Source organism: Lytechinus variegatus, chromosome 18 (genome assembly GCF_018143015.1).
Source record: "Lytechinus variegatus isolate NC3 chromosome 18, Lvar_3.0, whole genome shotgun sequence".
In the NCBI taxonomy this organism is placed as follows: Eukaryota; Metazoa; Echinodermata; class Echinoidea; order Temnopleuroida; family Toxopneustidae; genus Lytechinus; species Lytechinus variegatus.
In genome coordinates this window covers 19,330,627-19,355,580 of record NC_054757.1, presented here as the reverse complement: position 1 = coordinate 19,355,580, position 24,954 = coordinate 19,330,627, and the positions used below count along the sequence as shown (strand labels likewise).

General features: G+C 35.6%; 1 protein-coding gene across 5 annotated transcripts in view; it reads left to right on the top strand.

The window, feature by feature from the left end:
- The window catches only part of LOC121431606 (delta-like protein 1), a 77,144-nt gene extending 52,906 nt beyond the window's left edge, over positions 1–24,238 (top strand). For 2 of the 5 annotated variants that reach the window (XM_041629169.1, XM_041629171.1), the window contains exons 7-11: positions 5,014–5,142; positions 12,365–12,450; positions 16,918–17,020; positions 22,054–22,198; positions 23,121–24,238. In XM_041629169.1, the coding sequence (XP_041485103.1) occupies positions 5,014–5,142; positions 12,365–12,450; positions 16,918–17,020; positions 22,054–22,198; positions 23,121–23,879 (1,222 nt within the window). In that variant the 3' untranslated portion in view covers positions 23,880–24,238. Of the gene's footprint in view, positions 1–5,013; positions 5,143–12,364; positions 12,451–12,735; positions 12,795–16,917; positions 17,021–22,053; positions 22,199–23,120 lie in introns of all 5 variants that reach the window. The other 3 variants (XM_041629170.1, XM_041629173.1, XM_041629172.1) reach the window with 3 other exon arrangements.
- Positions 24,239–24,954: the final 716 nt, after the last annotated feature.

The window sequence follows — 24,954 nt, the reverse complement described above, 5'->3', positions numbered from 1 at the left end:
CTGACATGTGGGAATGCATTCTAGAATTTATCAAGTATTTTTTATGCCTGAACAAGTTTTCTGAATTTTCAAATATTGTTTTTTATCTCGCAAGTGTGAAAGGGCCTTTTTGTGAATCGCTATGTTAGGAAAACAAAGGTGGTCTGAATGAGATTGGTAGGGGAGAGTGGATGAGTAGAGGAATTTAGTGCAGTGTCCATAGAGATTATCTTTTCTGTTGTGTTTTCATTCTGTTTAAAGAGATACCCCTGACATGTATCGTCTTTTTTCTCACATATGAGATCTTGATTATTATTTATAGGTATATATCCCTTAAAGATGAGTTCTTACGAAGATAATATTAGCAGTAAATCCTTCTCTGTTATCTTTGGAGTAGAAATTTAATTATTTGGGTAAATTTTTCACCCCCCCCCCTTCCCCAAAATTGAAAAATACTTTGGACAAATTTTTTGTCTAAATTGTATTTTTGCACAAGTAGTCTGTTCTCTGGCTCGTATGAAAGACCCAACAACAATGTACAACTTCTATTTCAATTTTCATCACTGGAAACCATGGAAACCCTCATTGGGATGGCTTGTGAGAGGTTTCCCCTCTTTCTATTTCCTTCTCATTCATTGTCTTTGTTGTTCATCCATTCTCACAATCACCCACACCCATTCACATTACCATACACTATCGTTGCCTTTTTCACAAAATATCCCAAGAGACTAAATTTAATGAAGAAATTCGAAAATTTTTGTTTTATTTAGCTAGACTGCTTGATGTTATATTTAGCTAGACTGCTTGATGTTTATAATCTCATCAAATCGCCATGTTTGTTTATCTCATTTGATTTGTTAGAAAATGTTTTTAAAAATTCTATTTCAATCACACACTCTTTAATAGCCCTCCCAAAGAGGCGGAAAACAAAATTTAACTTTAAAACACCTTTATTTCAACAATATATTTCTGTCCGCTGAAACCCTCCTTGGTCGGTTTGTGAAAATGGTGACGTCATCCTTTGTAAATTGCACATGCACTGTTTCTTTGTAAAAGCCTTGCACATTATTTCCATGATGAACCCTTACACATAACCTTTCTTCTACCCACCCACACTTAAAAGACCCAACATGAATGTGGAGAAAATTTGTCAGACATATTGAATATTTCCATTCTTGGCAATAAAAAAAAGCCAGTAAAAAATTGTTTTTCTTTTTAAAATTTTACCTTTAGAATCTTATTTTTCATTTGAACATCTGAACTTAAATGTAAGTTATATATTTTTAAGATACATTGATATTTTAAAAGAAAATAATGTAATTAATATTCTGATGTCAGCATTTGCCTATTTTTTTTATTCAAACAACTCCTTGTTTAGATTTGATTATCAAACTACATGTATCCAATGATTCTTTGATTATGATGATTTATGGGGGGTCAATATTAATAGAAATGATCTTCTGTTCTACATGATAAACTTTGGGTTGTTGTCAAAAATATTAATAACATGCAAAAATGAAGGGCATATTGTCTTTATTCTCATTTTCATTCCATATTTATTTGCTTTATATATATATATACACGATGACGCTTTTTGAAATGAGTTTCTTGAAAAGTATATAATGAACCTCTACTTTATTATTCATCGCTGTCACACACACAAAAAAAAAACTTTTTTGTTTGCAGTGAATCCTGATCCTGTTAATTGCATGGTAATTTCCTTTCTGTCATGGGCTAAATACACATTTTGTTTTTTTTTTCAAAGAATTTTTATGATAAATACTTTTTCTTCTACGGTTTGCATGTGTGGATGTAATTACTTCACAATCAAAGCTTATTTTGTGATAAATCAATTATGGGATGTGTGTGTGGGATTTTCAACATGCTTTTGAATGGTTTGAATAGAATTTATCAATTTATACCTCATTGCATGGTTTTGATATTTTTGAATAACACAGTCTTGTATACTTTGCAATATGTATTCTGAATAGAAATGAATTGATATTCTTTGATATACCGTATTCATTGTCTTTCTCTTTGAAATGTAAATGCTGTGAGGAAATTCAAAGAAAGCATAAAGAATGTGTTTTTTTAAATGATATACAGTATATGCATATATTCCATCACATTTTGATATTGATCTGGAAATGGTGTGAAATGGGTGTTTTTGAAGAATTACATTGAATTGTGGATTTAAATGCATTTCTCCATTGCTGGCATTTTGTTTTTTCACATTTTTATAAACTACACTGCACTTCACCTTTGTTTTATGAATGAGAGAAAACATATATCATGGCACACTCATATCTGTTTCATCTCATTACCATGGTAACGTGATATTATTTGGACTAAGGGGAAGTATTTCACATAGATGCTGATGTAAATGACCCATTTGGGGGTTGAGAAAACTTGTTCTTTCATTGGCAGTTTGGGAAAATTCACCTTTTCATCTTTAAAGACTGAAGTTTTGGTAGTTTGAATTCATCCTCCCGATAAGATGAAAGAATATATCAGAAGACACAAGTTATGTGAAAGATTCCATGGACATCTGATATTTAATAGTGAAATTTTCCATTATTAAGTTCTCAGTTTATTTTTCAAATTCAGGTGTCTCAATGAAGGCATAATATATTATTAGCAAAATTTTCGAAATCCTGGCATTTTTCAAGTTTGGGAGGAGATCCCCACCCCCAATTTTCGCTTTTTTTATCATATCTGTAACAAGAAAGGGGCAAGAGGCATCGTGTGTGTATGTGTGTTTTCTATCCTTCCTTATCGTCAGCTCTTTTTTTTCTTAAGTGTTTTATATGTCTTAAACTATATTATCTAATCAGTAATTTGAATAATAAAATCATTTCTTTTTCAAATCGTTCATGTCACTTCATTCTTTTGCATGCTTTAAAATCATCCATCTGTAACTTTTCATCATTGACTTGAACGAACTTTGATTCAAGCTTTTTAGGAAAACATGGAGTCATAAAATTGAACTGAAACAAGCGCTAATTTGAATTTTCCTTTCATTCAAAATGAATGCAAATATATCTCAAATGATCCTGATAGGCTAGAACCAAAATATTACAGCACTTTTGTTATTATATGGATGAATTTAATTCAGAAAGTGTCTCTCTGTTATTTTCTTTTAAGAAATCTTGCTTGAATTCTTCCAGGATTAAAAATAACCACTACCTTCATTTTTTGTTTAATTTAAAAATACGACAGCTTATCCTTGAAAAAAAAAATTCTTAAAGGTAAGATAGCTCTGGATTATTCCAACTATCTCTTTAAAAATCTCAGTGACGCCTTGCTCTCCCTTTAATTACCACGTAAGATCATTTAAGGATAAACAGAAAGAGAATTTATGTTGGCATCTGCCCATATGATCAATTAGAGCAGACCTTTTAGGTGCTAACCGGCGCTCGCTCACCCAATTTTATCAGGAAAACCGGGTATTATTACATTCAAGCTTATTATTTGAGGTAATCTGTTGCACCAGCTTCCAGCTCCTCTTCTCGCTCTTCCCTTTCCCATTCCTTCTCTCTCTCTTTCTATCTCTCTCTCCATCTATCTTTTTAATTCCTCCTTTGCTTTACAGAGAAGAGTTGAAGCTGAAGAAAGGTGTTTGTAATTGCACTCGAACACGTCTGCGTGTTTGCAGAGTGTGCTAGGCATACTGGACCAGGCAGCATTAGTAGGGATTTAACTTAAAGCTAAAAATGAGTACCCAAAGTAAATCTGCATTATTAAAGTAATAGGTTGGCATTTTAAGCTTTGGAAATGCATTTTTAGCTTTGGAAATGCATTTTTAGTTTTGAAAATGCATTTTGATACCTGAAAATCATGTATAATGAATTTATATAAAATTGATATCAGCTAATATAAAATTGTTTTCAGTTGATACAAAATTGTATCAATAATAGTAATAATTATCATAATAATGAATTTTCAGAATTACTGAAAATGATTTGCCATAGCGTCTACCATACACGAGGACATAAGAACCAGTTGTTTGATCATATGAAATAGACCAAGCCAAATGTTTTAAATCATGCTGTCCACTGTAAGAGATTTTGCATAGTGAAGGATTGATCCAATATTTGAAAAAATATATATTTTTGATAAATTTGTCAAATTTCCCTGGTGAAAATATATTTTAAAAATTTCTATTTTAACTTTTCTAATGGATTAAATCAATAGGTCATTGGTTGCAGAGTCATTATTTAGTTTTACGCTATCCTAACATCCACATCTTATTTAACCTGGCCCTTTTTTAAATATATGCTCAAAGGGCTCCCTAAAGCCTTCAAAATTAATAATAGCTGTGGTATTTTGTTAAAAATTTATTTCTGTATTTTATCGTGACTTAAAATGGATAGGCACCCAGCTGGAAACAAGACAAATGTGATATACATGTACATGATATTAGTATTAAAAAAATTGAGCAATTCCTACCACTTGCATATTGTTGGGGATATTCTGTAATAAAATACATATGGGGAAAATAGGGATTTCCGGTCACTTCCGATATTTTTTTTCTTTCTCAGAGGATTTAATGATGTCTTTATCTTGAAATTCAAATGAAATAAGAGTATCTATTGTGAATCACAAATCATCCATTGCCTTTGTACTTTCTGTGAAAAATGATCTACTACATTGAATGTATTCCTGCATTCTTGTTGCTGTTGTTTGCAGCCATATATATGTCTTGCCGTGTCTTGCAAAATCGTTTTGTTTCGTCTTTCCCATCAGCGTCTAATTGCCATCATCTCGCTTTGCCATTGCATTCTTCATATTTTCGTTTGATTGTGATCCAGTTTGAGTTGAAACGGTTGGCTTTTGCTCCTTCATATATATATTTTGCAGCCCTTTTTTGCTTATCGTCATACTTCTAGGTTTTTTTGTGAATGACTTGTATCCTACCCTGGTTTGTACTGCTATGTTTGTATTAAACAATCCCACCCCTTATTAATTTGAAGAAAAAAAAAACTCACCGAACCCTCCCCTTCCCACCAAACCACACCCCCTTTATGAATACAGGTGTCCGGACAATAAGCGCGGGCCTCGATGTGAGAGTACCGTGATCGAACCGAGTAAATGCTACCCAGGATATTGTCTCAATAACGGAACTTGTCGTTATTCCGTCAAAAGAGACAAACGAAGATGCATGTGAGTAGCTGAGGAAATTTTGACGTGGGCCATTTAGACAAAAAAAAATCGTAAAAACAAAAATGAAATCTAAAATCATGTAGACCAGTCATACTTGCTCATCTTGTATTGCTTTCATGAATATAAGAAGTAGAATAGAATCTTTGAAAGGTGATGGTTGTCTAACTTTTGGATATATTATCGTGACATTTTGACAAACATTGTTTGAGAATATATCTATATACATGTATATCACCACACATCCAGATCATCTATGGAATCAGAATTGTGAAACCGGTCTTGATATTCCTAATTGTGAATCTGTGAACTATATTGGGATCATGTTCATTAATTTGTGAGAATTCTTTGTGAAGGACCAGTTCCGTAACACACCTGTCCCCTTCCTTACACTTCCATTGCCACGCCTCACCCACCGATTGCCACACCCCTTCCAACCCTCCCCCCCATTACCTCCACCGAAGCTTCAAGGGTCACTAAAGAGATAAATAAATGCATTGCATGACAGGTTTGCCAAATTTTGATTTGGTTTGAAAAAAGTCCTATATTTATCTATCATACATGTAATATGTTGCATGAGACTTGTTTGCAATTAATTGCCATATGAAAATTTGTTTAACGAAGATGTAATTCATTATTTTCTGTTGAAGTAGCAGACTTAACAATCAATTAATTAAAAGTCAAATTTATGTTGGAAATATCAGTTATATTAAATTGAAAGTCCTGCTATTCATTGCATGTCAACTTTTTGCCCCAAATTGATTATAAGTCTTGGAATTGATTGCAAGTGAATGGTAGGTCCCCACCATTTTTTTTGGGGGGTGTGATTGTTTTTAATTTAATTAGGAGTATTGTAAATAATTGCACGTCAAATTCATGTCCCAAAATGAATTATTATAAGTCTTGCAAGTAATTACTTATCTGCTCCGTACAATGTAAAGTATTGCTTGATAATGCCTTAGTGAAAATTGGTCCATCACCTGCAAATGACATTCTTGTGTTACCTGTGCAAACATGCAGACAAAATTGTTAGATAAAGTGAATTATTATCAAGTATTTTTCAGTATTATTATTCAGCAATATATTTAATGTACAGTTGCAATCGTAGGATCTGTCTTTTCTGTGATTCTATTTAGCTTCAACATCCTTCCCTGCAACCACACCCCCACCCCCCATCCCCCCCCCCCCCCCGTTTCCTATATAAAGTTATATATATCCTCCACCCCACCCCTCCAAAAAGCAATATGAAAAACATCAGCTTTAATATATACATGTACATACAACATTATCATTGTCATTATCATCATCAACAGTATTACATTAAAATGCGATTCATCATCAATAATGATTTCATCAAAATCATGTGGTGATATTTAATATCAGAAAATTGTCACAAACTATTTTGTATTGTAAAGAAATAGTCCTTTTTAAAAATTGTAGTCAAAGTAGAAAATGGCCATATATTTTTTTTAATTCTGGCTCTTAGGCTTAGTCCTGTAATTATCAATGTTAAAAAATCTATGAAATACTTATTGCTATAGATATATGTCTCTATCAAACAGAAAAAGAAATGCATATATTAATTCAAACTACAAGTCATTTCTATATATCTTGATTACACACCTAGATGTGTTGCAAATGCATACTTAAATAGAACAATTAACCCATTATCATGTATATGAAAATTAAGTCTACATAAAAAGAAAATATATTACAAACACTATATCATGATCAGATCTATTTTCTATTGCTCAGTGCAAGTGATTGAAATGATTATGTTGGCCTGACCAGACCTATCTAATACCCTTTTCATAAACCCATCCTCCAATTAGCCGCCTAAGAGTAATGCAGATAATTCAATAAAAATTGCGTTCACAAACTCCGAAAATAAGCCGCATTATTTTTACGAGCGCCCGTCCTGAAAAAGGCGGATAATCGTCATGACAACTGGACACGTCCCCTCCGATGCGGTTGTGTTGGAAAAGGGTGACCTTGTGACCGCACCATGGCAATTATCCGCATTATTTGGAAATGCGTTCATAAACTAAAAATCTTGTCCCGATGCTGCTATTATGCGGATAATAGCAGCATCAAAATAATGCGGATAACTCTGGTCCTCCTCCAATTTTACGACCAAATTATGCTGCTATTAGCCGCATAATTGGGTTTATGAAAGGGGTATCAAAGGGAAATAACAAGTAATTACATTTCCATCATCTCATATGAAAAAAAAGTTGGAGGTATAATGTGTGAAATATAGTGCAAACATTTTAGGCTTAAAAGTCCTCTCAAAGATACGCAATTCAATATACACTCACTTTAGGCATTTAGTTAAAGTGGCATTTAAAGATGTAGTTTAGAACAATGACAAGCTAATTCTTAACTAATAAAGATAATTATTTAAATCATAAATTTCTACCTGATTTCAAAATATTCTAAAAAGCTGTGGTTTGAGGCAAATTTTAAGTGCTATGATGTGTTTAGTGTGATTTAACTTTTATGGGATGTCGACGGTCCTCTAAACTGGTTCAGGAAAAATTGTACTCTTTTTCCCCTCCCCATTCACCCAACTGCTCATTTCTGTTGCCTCTGCATATAATATATCTTCATACCAGGTGTATACCAGTACCCCCTCTTATACCCCCATTATTACCCTTCCCTTACCTTTCTCATACTCCCTTGCTACCCTTCTATTACCCCTATGCTAAATCTTCAAAATGTTTTTGTCATGTTGCTAAGTAGAAGCTAGTGTCACAGGAACTTGTTGCACCCAAATCCAAATGGAAACAAATATGATTAGTTTATTAGTGAAAAATGTGCCCCAATCACACATAAGTTAAAGCCTGTGTATAGCTTTGGTAAAGGGTCAATAATGTGATTGATAATCGAATATCATCTAATATGACAGTCTTACTGAAGCGTAGAGACCGTTAGATATTTTTCCAACTGCACTTCTCTGAGAAAATTTCAAATATTCAAATCTTGGATATATAGCGACCTCTCTCGGCGATGCTTGTTTTAAATTTAAAAAATGGGCATTCAAGCACTTATCTTTTAAATTTAGTGATTAGATATCCAAAAGTTACAGACAAAGAACATATCTTGAAAGTTTCAGCCCATTCCATGATTTGAAATAGGATTTAATTGAAAGACAAAAACACACAGATATTTCAATTTGATCGGGTCACCCGATCAAGTTAAATTTCCATGTAAAATTGCAAAATTTCTCCTGTAAAACACATTTTCATTTCATATCCTCCACATCGAAACTGTTTTAGGGCATATCCATTCATATTAGCTAGCAATGAATTGGAATAGTGATAGGTGCATTTTGGTCGATTTACCAAAACTATACACAAGCTTTAAGAAAAGGAAGCAATATAGTGTATGAAAAATGTAGAATGCAAATTATCAAATTGCAGTTCTAATAAATAATGTTTTTATTGTGAAATGAATAACTCATTACAATGGTGTTTCATAATGCTGTTTGTTAGTTATCCATGACTCTATTAACAAGTGTTGACCTGTTCTTGGATGTAAAGACAGATTTTCAGTGATTTTAATTCTTCTTATCAGCCAAAGAAATCTGATATATATAGATTGAAATTCTTGTCATTAAGATTTGAATAAAAAGGTTTCATTCTGTCAGAATTTTATAGGGGCTGTAGGAAATTCACTCTTACTATGTTACAACAGGAGAACGGAAATCTGGGTTTGTTGTTTAGCACAGGTACATTATACATCTTGCATGAAGTCATGGGTAATTTACAAAAAAAAGGTTTATGAAACCTGGCCCTATCCCTACTTAGTACTCCCGAAGCTATGATTCTGATAGCTGTTCGAAAGTTTATACAACACAGTTTACTACTGTTTGTGAACTTCCCAGTAGTTGTTTTATGTTTAAACAACCATGCTGAATTCATTGATGATTGAATATCAAATATTAAACTATGTTTAAGGTTTTAACACTTGTTTAAACTGTTAACACAACTACTGAAAAGTTCATATGTGAACAGTGTTTTATACAAGTTTTAAACAACATTTCTGAGTGAGGAATCTGTTACCATTTTGCAACAAGATCCCTTTTAAAAACAAAATGTTTTCTGTACATCATTTCTATACACTGGCTGCCTTAGTATATAGATAGTCACATTTTGAACTACACATCAGCTTTACAATGTTATATACAATCATGTGATCATTGTCATCTGTTACTTGTTAAATTTCTGTTTTCATTGAGGGTGTGAATCAATACAAATGGAATTTGGTTTAAAAAAAGTTGCTATCATGTGATCAGAAAAGTTGATTGTGTGACCATTAGCTTGTATGATAGCATACATGGCTTAGTCGATTTGACATTTTCCGAACATAGAAATGTTCTTTCCGATGAAGTTTTTTTTCTTGATTCTTGTTACTATGGCGTCCTAGAACGAATTAAGCTTGGTTGCATAAATCCAAAATGGCCTCCAGATGCCATCTTAAAAACCTAACTTTTGAACCTCTTGCCCCAAAATGATAAGGAATAACTCCTTTTAGGGGTTTAGGGGCATGTAGAATCCATTTCTATTATTATTTTTTGCAATACAAGGTCATCTTCAGGTCAAATCCAAGATGGCCACCAGATGCCATCTTGAAAAATTGTTTTATGGTGGGAAGAGATACATTATCATGTGATGAGAAAGTAAAACTTGGCAGTGAAACTATAAACATGAATGCATTTAAATCATTATAAATGCCAAGTTATGAAATAATCAGGATTTCCGGTCTATATATTGCCTCACATCATAGCTTATTCCTCATATTTATTGTGAATTAAATGTGTTAGCGGTATACTTTACGGATCAAATTTCTTTTAGTATTCAAAAAACATCTTTTTGAAGTGGTATTTTAGTATTGATATGGCAAATGTACAATAGCCTCGGCTTTAAAATAAAAACAAATTGTGATGCATTCGTATTCAATGCTTGTAGTGTACAAAGAAAGTCACATGATTATTTTTCTTCATAACTGAGAAATTCAAGTTGGTGTAGCAAGGTTTGTGGTTGTCATTCGTGCAATTATTGCTATGCAAATCTTAATGCCTTTGCAAGTTTAGATGACTGGGTTTTCATTGTATTTTCAATGTTTTTTTCAATTATTAATGATGTTCTTTTTTCAGAGTCTTCTGGGCATTTTCTATTTCTTGGGTTTTGATTTTGTGATTTCCAAAGCCCACACCTCTTCACCCCACTCCCTTTCCCCCTACCCTTCCATCTTCCTCACATGTCCCCCATCCCCTCACTTTTCACACCCTTTCTTTACCGCCCCCTCCCCCTCCCCCCCCCCCCTACATTGCCGATCTGAATTGTTTGCCTTTTGTTTTGCTAGTTTTATGCTGCCTGTGCCAACATATTGCATTATTATTTGAAAGTTTATTTTGCTGCAGTGTAGTGAAGCTACCCTCACCTCCATTGCCTTCTAATAATTTGCATGAACCATCAATTTCATCCGTTTTATATCAATTTTCATTTAATATGTATACTGGTGTATATACTTATATCATATTTTTATCTCCTTTCAATTTATTAACAATAACATTGATAGAGCCGTGTATGTATGCTCTAAAAACTAAGATGTCAAATCGGTATCTTTTTCACAAAATGTTAGAATCAATTTTGAAATATGCTTATTGATTTTATTGGATGATATATTTAAAATGTGGATTCCAATAAAATATATGGTTAATAATTTTTAATTTCACTTCACCTATCCACTCAAATTTACAATTGCCATTAGTATGCCAGTTAGGAAGATTAAGTGTATTCATTGATTAAAATGTTGGATGAAGAACAGACAATTACATCTGCTTTAAACATCTTAGCTTTTAGAATATTCTTGATACTTTAATCACTTTTTTACTTACTCTCTCTCTTTATATCTCTGTTTCTATTCCCCTCCCCCTCTTTCTCCCTCACTCTCCCTCTCTGTTCTTCTTTCTATCTCTTTTCTCTTCTCTTCACTCTGTTACTTTTACTTTCTCTTTATCCCTCGCCCAACCATTTCTCTTCATTTTCTACAATGTATTAACATTTATGATAAACTTTTCAATGTATTTGCCTCCATTATTAGTCACACTGCTATGTCAGAGCAAATATGATTAACAATGAGAATGAGACATGCTTTTACATGCTCTTGTATGTAGGATTAACGAATTGAACATTCATTGTGATATCTCATTTCTTGATGAGTTTATTAATTTTCTGTAGAATTAATGCTTTATGAATGTGTATATTTGATGTATGAATCGTCATTTTCTTGCTTAATTTCACTCAAGTCTATATCGGAAGGAGAGAGTTGACCATTTTAATAATACCACAGAATCTATAAATCCTGTTATTGGTAGACCGTCCTTTTTGTCTCATTTTTAGTATCATGCTGTTCTCACTCAGAAACATAAAATGCAATTAATGCTACATGAGATGCTTAACCCCATTTTCATTCTTATTTCCAAATTGTAAATTCAGATATTTATACATTGCCAAATTTGTATCCATTCTGTTTAATTCATATCATACATGAGAAAAATCATTAAGGGGGAAATAAAGGGATGTTTATATATTTTTATTCTATTATCATGTATATTACTGAACAATTTCATTAATGTTTCTATTATGCTATATATTTTTGTACTGGGATAGAAGTATAAAGATTTTCATTTAATCTAATATTGGGTGGAAGTTCAAGATAACTGTGATATTGGATGTTTTTTGTCAAATATTTCATCTTTAGGTTTAAGCACTCAGTATTAACTCCGCATATTGGCGAGTTAAGTGGCAATTTAAGAAAATTCCCCATTATTTATTGCTTTGACGAAAATCAACAAAAGTTCACCCTTATGTCTTTCCTGAAACAATGTTGAACATTACCTTGATAAACGATTACAATTTTCTTTCAAATTATTGGCAGTAAAACCCAAATCAGAGATTCTGTGGTGTCCTTAATATTTTTTATTATTGTTTTAACTCATGAAAATTGCATTGTTATATTGCTTTCTTTTCTCTCTTTATTTCTCCCTCTTGATACTCCTCACACCTTCGTTGAATCCTTTGTCCACTCATCTTGTTTGTATCATCCGTTCTCTGTGTCGTCTCTCATCTCTTCGTTCGTCTGTTCGTCACCCTCCTCCTCCTCTTCAAGTGGTCCACACACTTCTTTATTTTTTTGTTTTATTTTTCGCCTCGTGTAGCTGTCCCGACCTTTACCGTGGGTCCTCACGCTGCCAGTATATTAATAATTATGATCCTAGCAAAGCGCCACCTGTAGTCCATCCGAGTAAGTACTTGATAAGCGATCACGTATGAAAGAACACGGGAAGTCAGTCGGGGCAAACGGTCAGTCGTGCAAATCGTTTCTTACAAACTTTGACGTACAGTATTCCTCGTGGATGTTTGGGAGAAGCTTGTTGGAAACGGTTTGCAGCGGCGGACGATTTGTGCCGGGTTTCTTCCGCGTTTTCCGTTGTACGTGGTATTAACTGGAAACTGATACTAACAAGAGTAATGTGATGATATCCGTTCTCTCTCCCCCTTCCGAACTTATTATCTCTCTCTTGTACAGTTGTTTGCAAACCTATGGCGGCCCTCGATGTCAGTTTATAAAGCCACAACACGTAACCAGTAAGTAGGCAACACCCGCCTGTGACCCCCCGTGACCTTTGACCTGATGACCTTCGGCACCATGTGATCTGCGGCTCTTTCTCTCTTTCTTTCTCTTTGTCTTGTGATATCTTGTGCACCGTCATGCATATAGGTCGTACAATCAGTTACAGCCCTCCGTCCCACTGCTTGACATCATACAATTATCTCATGGTTAGCCTCTACAAATTACACCAAAAATACTCTCGGAACCCATTTTCATGAGGTGGTTGGAACTTATTTATAAAAACAAATATTTGAAAGCTACATTTGTTCATTAAATTGAACTATGCTCTATTCCATTTCAGCTTTCTCCAAAAGAAAATGATTCAGTCCTCCTTTTCCGTAATTTTTAGTTTTGACCATTTTATTCTAATGAAATTTGACGTTCAAAACAAAATGAATAAATAAAGTAAATTTATTTTGACATAAATGTTTATATCCCCATCATTATTTTTATATGAAAAAGCATATACAAATTGATATTGTTAGATAAAGCTTGTATTATCTTTGAAAAACATTTTACTAATGATTTCACATCTACTGAAGAAAGTATGAACATCAAAATATTGTACTTTTCGGGAGAAATGCAGATAATCTGTAGAGGAAGCATAGTTGTATGTATGATTGAGCAGTAAACTGGCTTTCAGTCCCACTGGTTTAGATCTGTGTATAGGTGAAGTAATGGCTACATGGCTGAGACCTGGAGCTTGGATGTCGTAACCTTTGACCCCATGACATCACAGTCTCACCAAATTTCTTTTCCCTTGCCTGTTTGCATTATGTTGCTATTTCTCATGCATGTGTATTTCAACTTGGTATATATTACACAGGAAGATGCTCAAGGACCTGGGAATTATTTTTGAAGAGAGGTTGCTGGTTTTGAACAAAAGAAATTAACAAGCAAAAAGAGAAAAGTTTTTTCGCTCGAAAATGAAGATAATTTTGGTCAAATTTCAACCTAATTTCCAGGGGATGCCACCAATGGTGTATAACATAAACACCAGAAAATTTTGGGGTGTGCTTCTGCATTCCCAGGGCCATGAACGTGTTGTAACATTTGCAATTGTAATTATAGAAAAAGGAAAAAAATAAGAACAGATACATTTATAGGACACAATTCTTTACAAAATTATGAAAATTCAGATATCTGAAACCCTTGTCAGGGTTTGATTTTCTTTGCAGAATATTTGAAACTTTCTAAATAATGATTCGTTGAGATATTTGATAATACAAGAAAAATTTTCCTACCATTCCATCTCCCATAATGTGGTCACTGTATACAGCTGTTTGTTAGGAATACCACTGTAAGTTGAGATTTAGGACCCCCTTATTCAAGAAAGTTGTGAATGATTAAATCAAATTCTACCGATGGAAGCCATTTATTTATAATTCATTATAAGGTGTAAAATCGATGATGACGATGCAATCAATGCATAAACCTGTAGTGGTCTGGAAATATGTCTTTAGCTCTCCGTTGTAAGTGGCTCAATCAATTGTAACTATTTTTCTGGCAAAGCCCTGATAGATGAAAATGAATTATTAATTGCACAACTTGAGAGATTTCTCAACTGGTGTTTGATTTGAATTGACTAAGGTTCTTTGTAAAAATGGGTCCTAGGTTGAAAGGGAATTGGTTTAATCATTCTCACCTCCTGCAGATTAAGATAAAGGAATATTTTATTTGACCCTTTCCTTCTATTACATATTGCTTGCAAAATTTTATTCAACAATTAGCGATCAGGCAATATCAGTTAGATCTAATGTCAATGTTAGATGTACACACACAAGCTACTTGGCTAATAGACGTTCATCTCAGTAAGATGTCAGTGTATATTAAAGCCTCCTTTTTACTTTCAGCTTTTCCTTCTTTCTTCAAAGTGCCCCTTCCTCGAGAAAGAGCCCATTTATTTAATCAGCTTCTTCCCCATTCGACACCCCTCCCCCAGTTGCCCTAGATGTATAAGTCCTACTTGTGGCTGTAGGTATTTGCATGTTATTAGCACACAGAGGGAGTCGTAAGCATGCTATATTCAATGTCTGTATCAGTGGTGATGTATTGTGGGTAAAATTGGGTATTCAAGGGCATTATGGGTAATATATAAGGATACTATGGATAGTGGGTTGTATTCAAGCATTTTTCGAAATGAAGGCTACCTAACAAAATCAGTAACTGTATTTTCAATTTGGAACTTTCAATGACCGTATATTTTCAAATATCATTTTTATATCAGATTTTAGAATTTTAAAGTTATGATGTTTCCCCATATCAGACTTTCACCAAATTGGTGATTGAGCTGATTCTATTCTTTCTTTTATGAGCATAAAAGTGAAAGGTTAAGCTAACTAGGGGAACTTAAACAGAATGGAGTAAACGCTTCGTGATATAAGGAAATTAAACAAAAATAAATTTGTGTTGACGTTTGGAAATAAAAGAAATTCCCTGCCAAAAGTGTGGGGGTGCAATGCCGGGATGAAGGAGATTTTGATGTTTGTTTTCTAGATAAAATGTTTTTCACATTTTGGGCAAGATTTCCAAGGACTTTTAGCTGGAGGAAATAACATAAAAAGAGAGTGGGGCACATAGCCAACTTCAAGTATATCATATACAAAATGTTAAAGTGTCAAGTCCTATGATTGATTCGTTTTAGGGTCTACTACAAACATTTCCCTCCAAATTATTTTTGTTTACCAAATGTGAATCTTTCAGATGCAAAACTGAGATAGCTTTTTAAGTGTCTATCCAAGGTGACAAGTAATTTCCACTAATAAAATGATAGCAAGCATTCAACAATCCAGACAAACTTGATTGAACAAATCCTTCTTGAATATGAATACAGGGAAATAATCATTAAAGTGCATTCAGTGTGAATTGGTGTATTTGGGGGTGAAATTGTTTCATTTTCAAATCCAACATTTGGAGATTTTTTTTAGAAGAAAGATTTTAAGGCATTTAAAAGAGAGGGGTAAAATTGTCTTTTTCAGAATGTTTCAAACCAAATGAAATTAATTAATTTAACAGAATTTGCAATATTGATTTATGTTAAGCCTTCAAAATTGTTATTAGGTTTATTTGTTGGTATTACACAGATTGACTTTTAAAAATTTTGCTTTCATTGAAAAACATTTGTGAAAAATAAAAATGTTTACAATTAATTAGAGATTGACTTTGCAATTCAGAGGAAAGGTTCTTACCCTTTGATACCAGACCATAACCACTTATGACCCTAGCATTGAACAGTGTGTGGGGGAGGGGTATTGGAAGATATAGGGACCCCCCTCCCCCCCGCCTCTGAATGATTTGCTTATATACAATGTAATAACCAAAGAAGAGAAGGCTCTGGCCCCCGCCCTTGATCTGTGTTGACTTCCATTTCAATATTCAAACATTGTTGTTTTGATAACATTTATCTCCTTTTATTTTTTTTTGGGGGGGAGGTAAAAATTACAACATTCATGGCAAAGAGAACCCTTAAAAATATGCACAACTCAATGGAATATTGTCCCCTATTATCCATGTTTCTTATTATTTAGAAGTGTTGGAGGATGGGAGAAGTGGAGAAATTAGACATTCTGGGCTGTATGCCATTCGTTCATGGGGGGAAGGTTCATTAATAACCACGAACCTTTCAAGTATGAAACATTCCTGTATGGTTATAGTGACTCAAAGTGTCATCAAGGAATGATTTTAGTTTTCATTTTCTAATGAAAATTAGAAGAAGAAAAAAATGCATATGGTCAATTTTCATGATATTGCGCATTTCTAGACACCCCCCCCCCCCCCCAAAAAAAATGAACAAAACAAAATATCACTTTCTGTGATTGATTCAGAAAATGTAAGTGTCATAATGTCACATGTATGAAAGTCTTGGCAGGGGGCATGTACCTTTTTTTATTTAAATTTTTCATGGGCTTGAAAGCTAGATAATGAAATCCTGGTTGTATTTGAAGTAAGGAAACCAGACTTTCAAAGCTCTTTATGACAAAAAAAAATGATTTTTTTTCGTTGGAGCATATTTCATCTAATCCTTGGGGATTGATTTGAGGAAGGGGTGGAGGGATTAACTGTGTGACTATTAAACCATTATTTTACCTCCTACATCAGGCATCGAGCAGAATTCTATGAAGGTTATCATCACGTTGACGGTCATCTTCATCAGCCTCTTACTGGTCCTTCTTCTAGTGGTCTTCATCTACATCAAAAACAAGTGAGTACCATAAGGAAGCGATCTAGAGCAATCCGCAGGTAAATTGCTGATTGGCCACCACACACCTATACGGCCCGACTGGTCTATGACTGGTCATGAGCCTTGACACCGCACACCCTGCGATCCGACTACCCTGCTGTCAGTAACTCGATGCGTGCACTTTTTGCCATTGCAACTGAAAAAATGACGCTTACTACTGCGTTGCATATTACGTATGCATCGGTATTTAAGTGCAACTCTGCTGTCTGATTGGCTGTGAGTTGGATTCAGTTCGCAGTCCAGTTGTAAGGATTCAATATTTCAAATCCTCTCGATTTTCCTTGCGATTTGTCTCTGACCGGCCTGCTACTCTCAAGCTGACAAGAGCTGTGACGCCATATCTCCCCTCATGCAGTCGCAGACCAGTCATAGACCAGTCGGGTCGTGAGGTGTGCGGTGGCCTTTAACCTGCCTTGTCTACTTTCCTTTTCTTCACATCCCACATGGTCTAATCCTGCTTCGTCTACTAACCATTCGGTCCTCTTGCCATTTGGTCTATTTACCATTTTCTGTAATCCAGTTAGGATATACCCTGAGGCCAGTATTCTGCAGTCAGGTTTAACTTAGACTACGGTCTAACTTTGCTAAAATTATGGGAGCCACAAATTCAAAAATTCTGTTTATATTGTATATTTATTATTTTGTTTCATTTTGCTTTCATAAAGAAGAAAAATAACCATTCCCAAACAATTATGAACAATTTGGGTGTCAAATGAGTTAATAAATTGAATGTGTAAAGGGATTTGTGCTCCACTTGGCTCTCCATGGTAATACCACAACTTTAAACTAGGGTTTAATTTAAACCCTAGTTCAGAATACGGTATCCACTTTGTCTAACACCTTTTCGTCTATTTAGGTAAGATGAAGTTTTTATGAACCATACCTTCATTTGACAAAGTAGATGCAGTAGAAATAAGACTAACTGGCAATTAGACTAAGTGCGTCTTACACCAAATGGCAATTGGACCACGTTGATAGTAGACTGAATGAGTTAAGACCATGTGGTATTTGACTAAGTCGGAGAAGTAGACCAACTGCTTTCTCCTCAAGAGTAATAATAATAATAATAATAGCAAATTTTTATAAAGCGCTTTTCCCAGAGTGCCCCAAAGCGCGTTACAGCATATTATTACCCCGGTCATTGGATTCATTTCAATCAAGCACGAAACGTGCACAATTTCCACTCCCTGGGGAGCATTCCTTGCATTCATCGCAGCCACATTATGGCGCTGGCAAAATCAAACATACAATATCTTTCGCATCCTACCGGGTACCCATTTAGCACCTGGGTCGAGAGTGGCAAAGTGTGGATTAACGCCTTGCCAAAGGACGCTAGAGTATATAACCCTATTCCCAGAGAACATCGAAAGGCTAATCGCCAAAGATCAGGAACGATCTGGACTGGACCCCTTGGTATGCTCCTAGGCATATGGTGAATGCGGACTAGGTCTAGATCGGTCTAGTCCCGGAGTGCACCCTAAGGCATGGCAGAGACTTTGGAGCGATCTAAACCGCTCCATTCAATCCTGACGCATGTTACAGACCGCTGCATATTTCCATGCATGTCCCTAGTCTGCAGGTTCAGACCCTTGGTTTTCACAAATTCGCGTAGTGCGTAATGCAGAGTCTGAAGTAATGAGACTAGATTCACTATGTACTGTGGCTGGAGAGAGACTCTGAAGTCTAGTTTTCACTCTAGACATAGTTTTTTTTTAAGTGTCAAATAAGAGTCTGTGCTTGTAGACTAGCATTTTCCTTTGTAATCTCTGAGAAAAAAAATATATTGGGTTGGTTAACATATGAACCTAGTAACTGTTGGTTAAAAGAAAATTGCATGTCAAATGAATGGAGGTTTTTCTCAACCAACAGTTAGTAGATGTTACCATGCATTGGTTAAAACATGAAGAACCTTATTCTGAAGTCGGGTTTATCTTAAACTCTGGTTTTAAGTTCTGGTTTGACTATGGATAGCCAATAGTGGTATGAATCTCTAATAGTATAATTTCAATACGTCAGCTCATTTTTCTCTCAAATCATTCTTGTTTCAGAAGGATAAATAAATTTCTTCACCATTCATCAGTTAGGAAAGAGCACATTAATCATAAAGAAATGTGTAAGGACAATATTTTGGCTTTCCATAATTTATTTATTTATTTATTTATTTCACATATTTAAAAAGGGTGGCCCAATCAGTACAAACACTGGTTTTCGTTGGGGCCCTTTAATTACAAAGTAGATACACATAATATATACAGATATAACAAAATTATAAATACAAACTTATGTATACTAAAAACTAATTTAAGCACAAGAGTTAGACCATGGTCTAAGTTAAACCGACTTCAGAATACGGGCCAAAGGGTGTAAACGCAGTGAAATAACAGTAATAATGATGATCAAATATGGTTGGTGGGCTGTTAAAAACTCATATCTCAAATTTCACCACCAGCTCAGAAAAGATCTGTATTTACAAATCAGAAGAATTGTAAGAACCTTTATGTTATCTTAAAAGTTTTCACATTCCTGTAGAGAACTCCTCATACTAAATTCCTTCAATTTAAGAGTTATGACACCTTAGCCATGAAACATAGGAAAGTGTTTCATAACTCTAAAATTGAAGGAGTTAGCTGTCTTGAGAAAATGAATTTGAACAAGCTTTGAAGTCTTATGTGAGGTCGCCAAGCCCCAACGCCACTGTAATACAGCTGTTTTGTTTTGAATATTTTTTTTGATGAACTAAGGTGATTATATGTTCAAGCCGTGAGCTGAGAAGTAAGTAATTGGATGTGCCCGTTTATGAATGCATGATGATGGGAACGGTAATATTTGTGCTCCATACAGCATGATCAATTGAGACTGCTTTGAATTGGCAAATTAGAAGATGATTGCAAGTGAATTGGTTTAGGGGTTCTTGCCTCTTACAGTACTCTCATTCAGAGGGTCAGCTGTTCAAATCCACCTGGGGATATTAATTAGAAGCACTTTGCAGAGATACTTTAATCATTACCGTGGGTTTAGCATGGATGCCCTCCTGGCACACAAGGGTTGATCGACCAATGCCAGGAACCGATTTTCTTGGCCAAGTGCAGCACAAGATGGACAGATTGCTTGCTGAAGAAAGTTAACACCATGGGTTGGATTGAAACCCATGATCCTCTGATTAGAAGGCAAGAGTCAGAACCACTAGACCACTGACAAAAAAAATAAAGCTCAATGTGGATTTTGTACGACCTCAGAAATGATTTAGGTACAGATTCTAGTTTGTATCTAGCGAGTAGGAGGACAAAAGACAAAATGAAAGGGGCTTTCACTCTAGAGCTGTAGTCAAGCGTTGGTTACAATGGTCAATGCCGGTTGAGTGACCATTTTGATCTTTCTGGAACAGAGATCTGCTGTAATTCAAGCGTAGTAGAGCCCATTACAGCTGTAATATACTGTAGCAGACCCATTTGCAGTATTTATGAACTGTAAAGACAATTACCCAAGTGCCATATTTCTTATTTTTATTCAACCAAACAAAAACTGTTGTAAGAAATAGTTGAGCAGAGTCTTAGGGATGTAGTCTTGTGTAGAACCTACAAGTCACAAGGCCACTGGATAAAAACTCCCCGGGGGGTCCACTTACATTGACGAGTGGATACCATGCGCGACCAAAAAAACACGTAAAAAGGATGTCCTTTTCACGATAGGGCACGTTACGTACGTAACGTGAAAAGGGTGTAAAAAACACAAAAATAATGAAAAAAGGGTATCTATTTCGCTATTAAAATTACATGTTTTGGGTCGAATTTGCGGGGATGATAAAACAAAATTAAAATGTTTTATAAAGGATGTCCTTTTTGCCCCAACACTACGTGTTTAGAGTCCTATTTGCGCGAGGTGTAGAAGGTGGGGTCGTACTAAATTAAATAAGATAAAGCCGACAACCAGAGGACCCGTAACAATGAAACATTCCTGTACTTGTTTAGGGGTTCATTTCAGGGAATATTTGCCAAGAGTATCGTTTTGTTTCCAGTACTTGTTAAGGGTAGGGTTTCACACGCCAATACTTGTTAAGGGTTGCATTTTCAGAATATGGAAATTATGTGTTTAGGGTGCTTTTCGAGACCCCATGGTCGCGCCATGGTATTCACTCGTGAATGGAAGTGCCCCCCCCCCCCCCCCGGGAAAAACTCTTCCCATAGACTTTGTGAATGTGCCTCGGGCCAAGGCCAATGCTGTCAAAATGTGGACTCGAGGCTGGCCTCCACCAACTACCTTGAGCTGACCATGGTAATTGGCAGATGGAGGAATGTTTTTTACTTGTTTATAAAGTTTTTTTTCTGACCTATAAAAGCAACTGTCAGGGTTGGTCAGTGATGTTTGAGTGACCATTTTGTCCAGTTAGTGTAATGTAGCCCCAAAGCATTAAGGCTGGATTTTACACTTTGACCATTGTGTTGAAACTCAGTCTACTGCTATCAACAGCAACTCTAATATCGCAACTGCAATACTGCTGAACTATTGACTTGAAGGTTCCATGTCATATGCTCCTGCAGCTATTGCTCCTAACGGAATGGTACACATGAAGCCAAACATAAACATTAGCTTTAAAAATGATCTATTATAATCCTTATCATATGATTCCAAAATAAAAACCCTACCACAGCTATTACCCTCACCTTACATCTTTAGAAAAATGTTTTTTGCCCTCAGAGAACAGACTGTGTTACCGTACTGAATCATCAAGACGGTAAATTATCCATCAGTAACTGAGACTGAATCATTGCTTCAGTTCAAAGAGCTTCTTTCAAAACGAATGAGAGGCAACATATAGGAATAACATATACCATTAAACATGTTCTAAATTTTGAGATATAAGTAGTGATATTTTGGAGGGGGCATGTTCCAGTTCCACCCCCCCCCCCCTCCCTGGCATGTAGATATACCATCAGGGCTCAAAAACTCATTCATCAGCAACTCAGAACGATTCGACTGATTTCTGTTTCCTCCAGGAATTATCAGGAGAGGCATAAGAGGGCCAAGACAGGTCGGAATCCACTGCGACCCCCCAGCTACAACGTATCCCATCCTCTGCACCAGAACACCAATAATCAGGCAGGGAACCAATCCAGAGGCATACAGGAACTGGAAATGGAAGTAAGTCGGGACTACAGTGTGTCCCAGAAAAACAGAAAACTCAGTTTAAGGAATACGTAGATATCTCAATCATCCAACATATTTCTGTTTGAAAATTTGACGCTAATAGACTGAGTGCAATTTCCGCTTTGATAGTAAGCTCCATGTTTCGACACGATGTCTGTGAACTTGGCAAACATTGTTGCAATGCACAAGCCTAGGGGTTTTGAGTTGGGCGAGGATAAAATCCCCAGTTTTCAAGTCCACCCCAGAAAAATGTTCATTTGAATAAATGTAAAAAAAAATCAAACAAGCATTATGCTGAAAATTTCATCAAAATCGGATTTAAAATAAGAGACATTTAAAAGTTTTGCTTATTTTTCACAAAATAGTGATATGCATACCTCAACGTGAGACAGTCGATGATGGCCCTCACTTTTTCTTCTGTTTTTTGTTGTTTGATTTATACAATATTTAATTTTTTATAGATTTGACAATAAGGACCAACTTGACTGAATCATATAGGATTAAACAAAGTTTATTCCACGTGTTCAGGGAGGAATTAGTCATTGTTTTACTTGACTATGAGAAAAATTAAATATTCCTTATTTCATATGATAAAAAACAAAAGAAATAGTGAGTAGATGACGTCATCAATCTCCTCATTTGCATACCCACCTGGATGTGATATAACTTGTGAAATTAAGCATAACTTAAAATGTCATGGCTTTCTTATATTTTACACCTGATTTTGATGAAATTTTCAGTTTGTTTCTTTTTATTCAAATCAACTTTATGTTGGGGTGGACTTGTCCGTAAAGTGCACGTGTACTAGTACATTTTTGAGAAGAGATTTTGCTGTTTATAATTATTGCCTTGGGATATGTATTGTTCTCGTCACCAAACAGAAGGTATCATGCATGTGTTTGTTTTTTACCTGTAGCCAAGACGACCATCAGCCCCACCCACTGTCATGAGGATGGAGAGCGAGGGCAGTGTTCACTCGACACCCAGTCAAAGGAGTCACTCCGTGGATGTGCGTTACAGCAGTGTTCCGGTCCAAGCTAATCCGGTGGTAGCAAGGACGATGCATAACGGTTCCGCTCGCAAAATATCGCAGGCGAGCATTCATTCAAATCGCTCGACATCGAGCCATCGTTCGACCGGGTCGAGTCCCGGATCCGGAAAGCGGCGTAGGCTGGGCTACGAAGCGGTACCTGTAAACGAGCCAGCGGATACGATAGAAGAGTACCACGGTGATACGGCGGCGTGTGAGGATGCGAGCATAATCATGTTACCCAAGGAGGACGTTTGTAGTGATGGAGAGAGCGTGTGCTCCTCGGAGCCCGACGATGTCGTCGACGTGCCAAATCCTCAGATCTCGGCCATCGAGACGCACCTGGCGCAGCCGAGCGAGGATTACGACGACAACGTCGACAGAGACTTCAGTGCTGACGTGGTGAATGCCAACGTCCACTTCTCAAACCCCTATGCACAAGACGACTCGCCGTCTCTCTCGCCACGAGGTCACTCGACCTCTTGCGGGTCACCTCATGACGTCAACCTGCATGAAAACCCATTCCACGGTGGGCTCAGCTTGCAGGGCAACCAACCTAACAACAAACTCTACGCCAACGATGCTTATTATGGCAATAGGTACGAAGATGAAATCGATAGGAGTAGCCCACCGCATGCTGTTTAATGCACGAAAAGACTTTATCTCAACATGTTGTACATTACTTACTGTATAATCATAAAAACTTATTTATTATCTCTGATCTCTTTTCACAGCTATATTATATAACTTTCTGCTGCAGCAAGTGGCACTATTTCTTGTCAAATGTAAGAAAGATTTTACCTGTGTGTACTTGAGTACACCATCACTGTTGTGTCTCGTTTTGTAATTACCAATCATTATAAGATTATGAAGTGGCAGTTTTGTGATTATGAAACTTCAGGTCGCAAATAAAATCAACATCAACCGGGTCCTGTCTCACAAAGAGTTGTGATTGATCCAATCGACCGTAAATCTATGGAAATCCATCAGTGTTATAATTTTTTTCTGTAAGAAATGTGCAAAACAATGAATGTCATATCTACAAAACAATTTGAACGAACATGCATTTTAGGTGTGGGCGTTGCTGGCTTTCCATAGTTGAAATAGATCGAATCAATCGCAACTCTTTGTAAGACGGGGGCCCAGAAGTCGCTGAAGATTAATCAATAGATACAGTATATGACCTTGACTTTATTCAAGGTTTGGAGCAGATCTTGTTTGTCTATTTGTGTTATTCTGCATCAAAATTCACAACTGTGTTATATACAGTATGTACTGTTATATTTTGAGTATTTGCTATCAAGAAGTCAGTATTTGACATCAGAAAGTCCAATATCCCGAGCCTTTTTCTGATCACAGTGTTGAGCAAAACAAAGTAAATGAAGCGGATGCAGGGAGTTTAACGTAAGTTATTTAGAAAATGAAAATTCTCTGCAGTAAAACAGCAATATCTGTATGCATCTAACACAAATTGGTTATCTAGATTTATTCATGTTGTACAGAATCTACTCAAAAATGTTCAACCACATAGTTTACAAGTATAACAATGTAATGTTTTATTTCGGGGGCATAATTTAATCTGCTTGTATGATAGCTTTTTGGGTAGTAGCTAGCATATGCCGTTTTATGAAGCAGTTCATGATTTTAACACAACTTAATGAATGACTGATCACCTTTGTTGATATAAGATATTCCAAATGTTCATAGTTTTCACATGGGA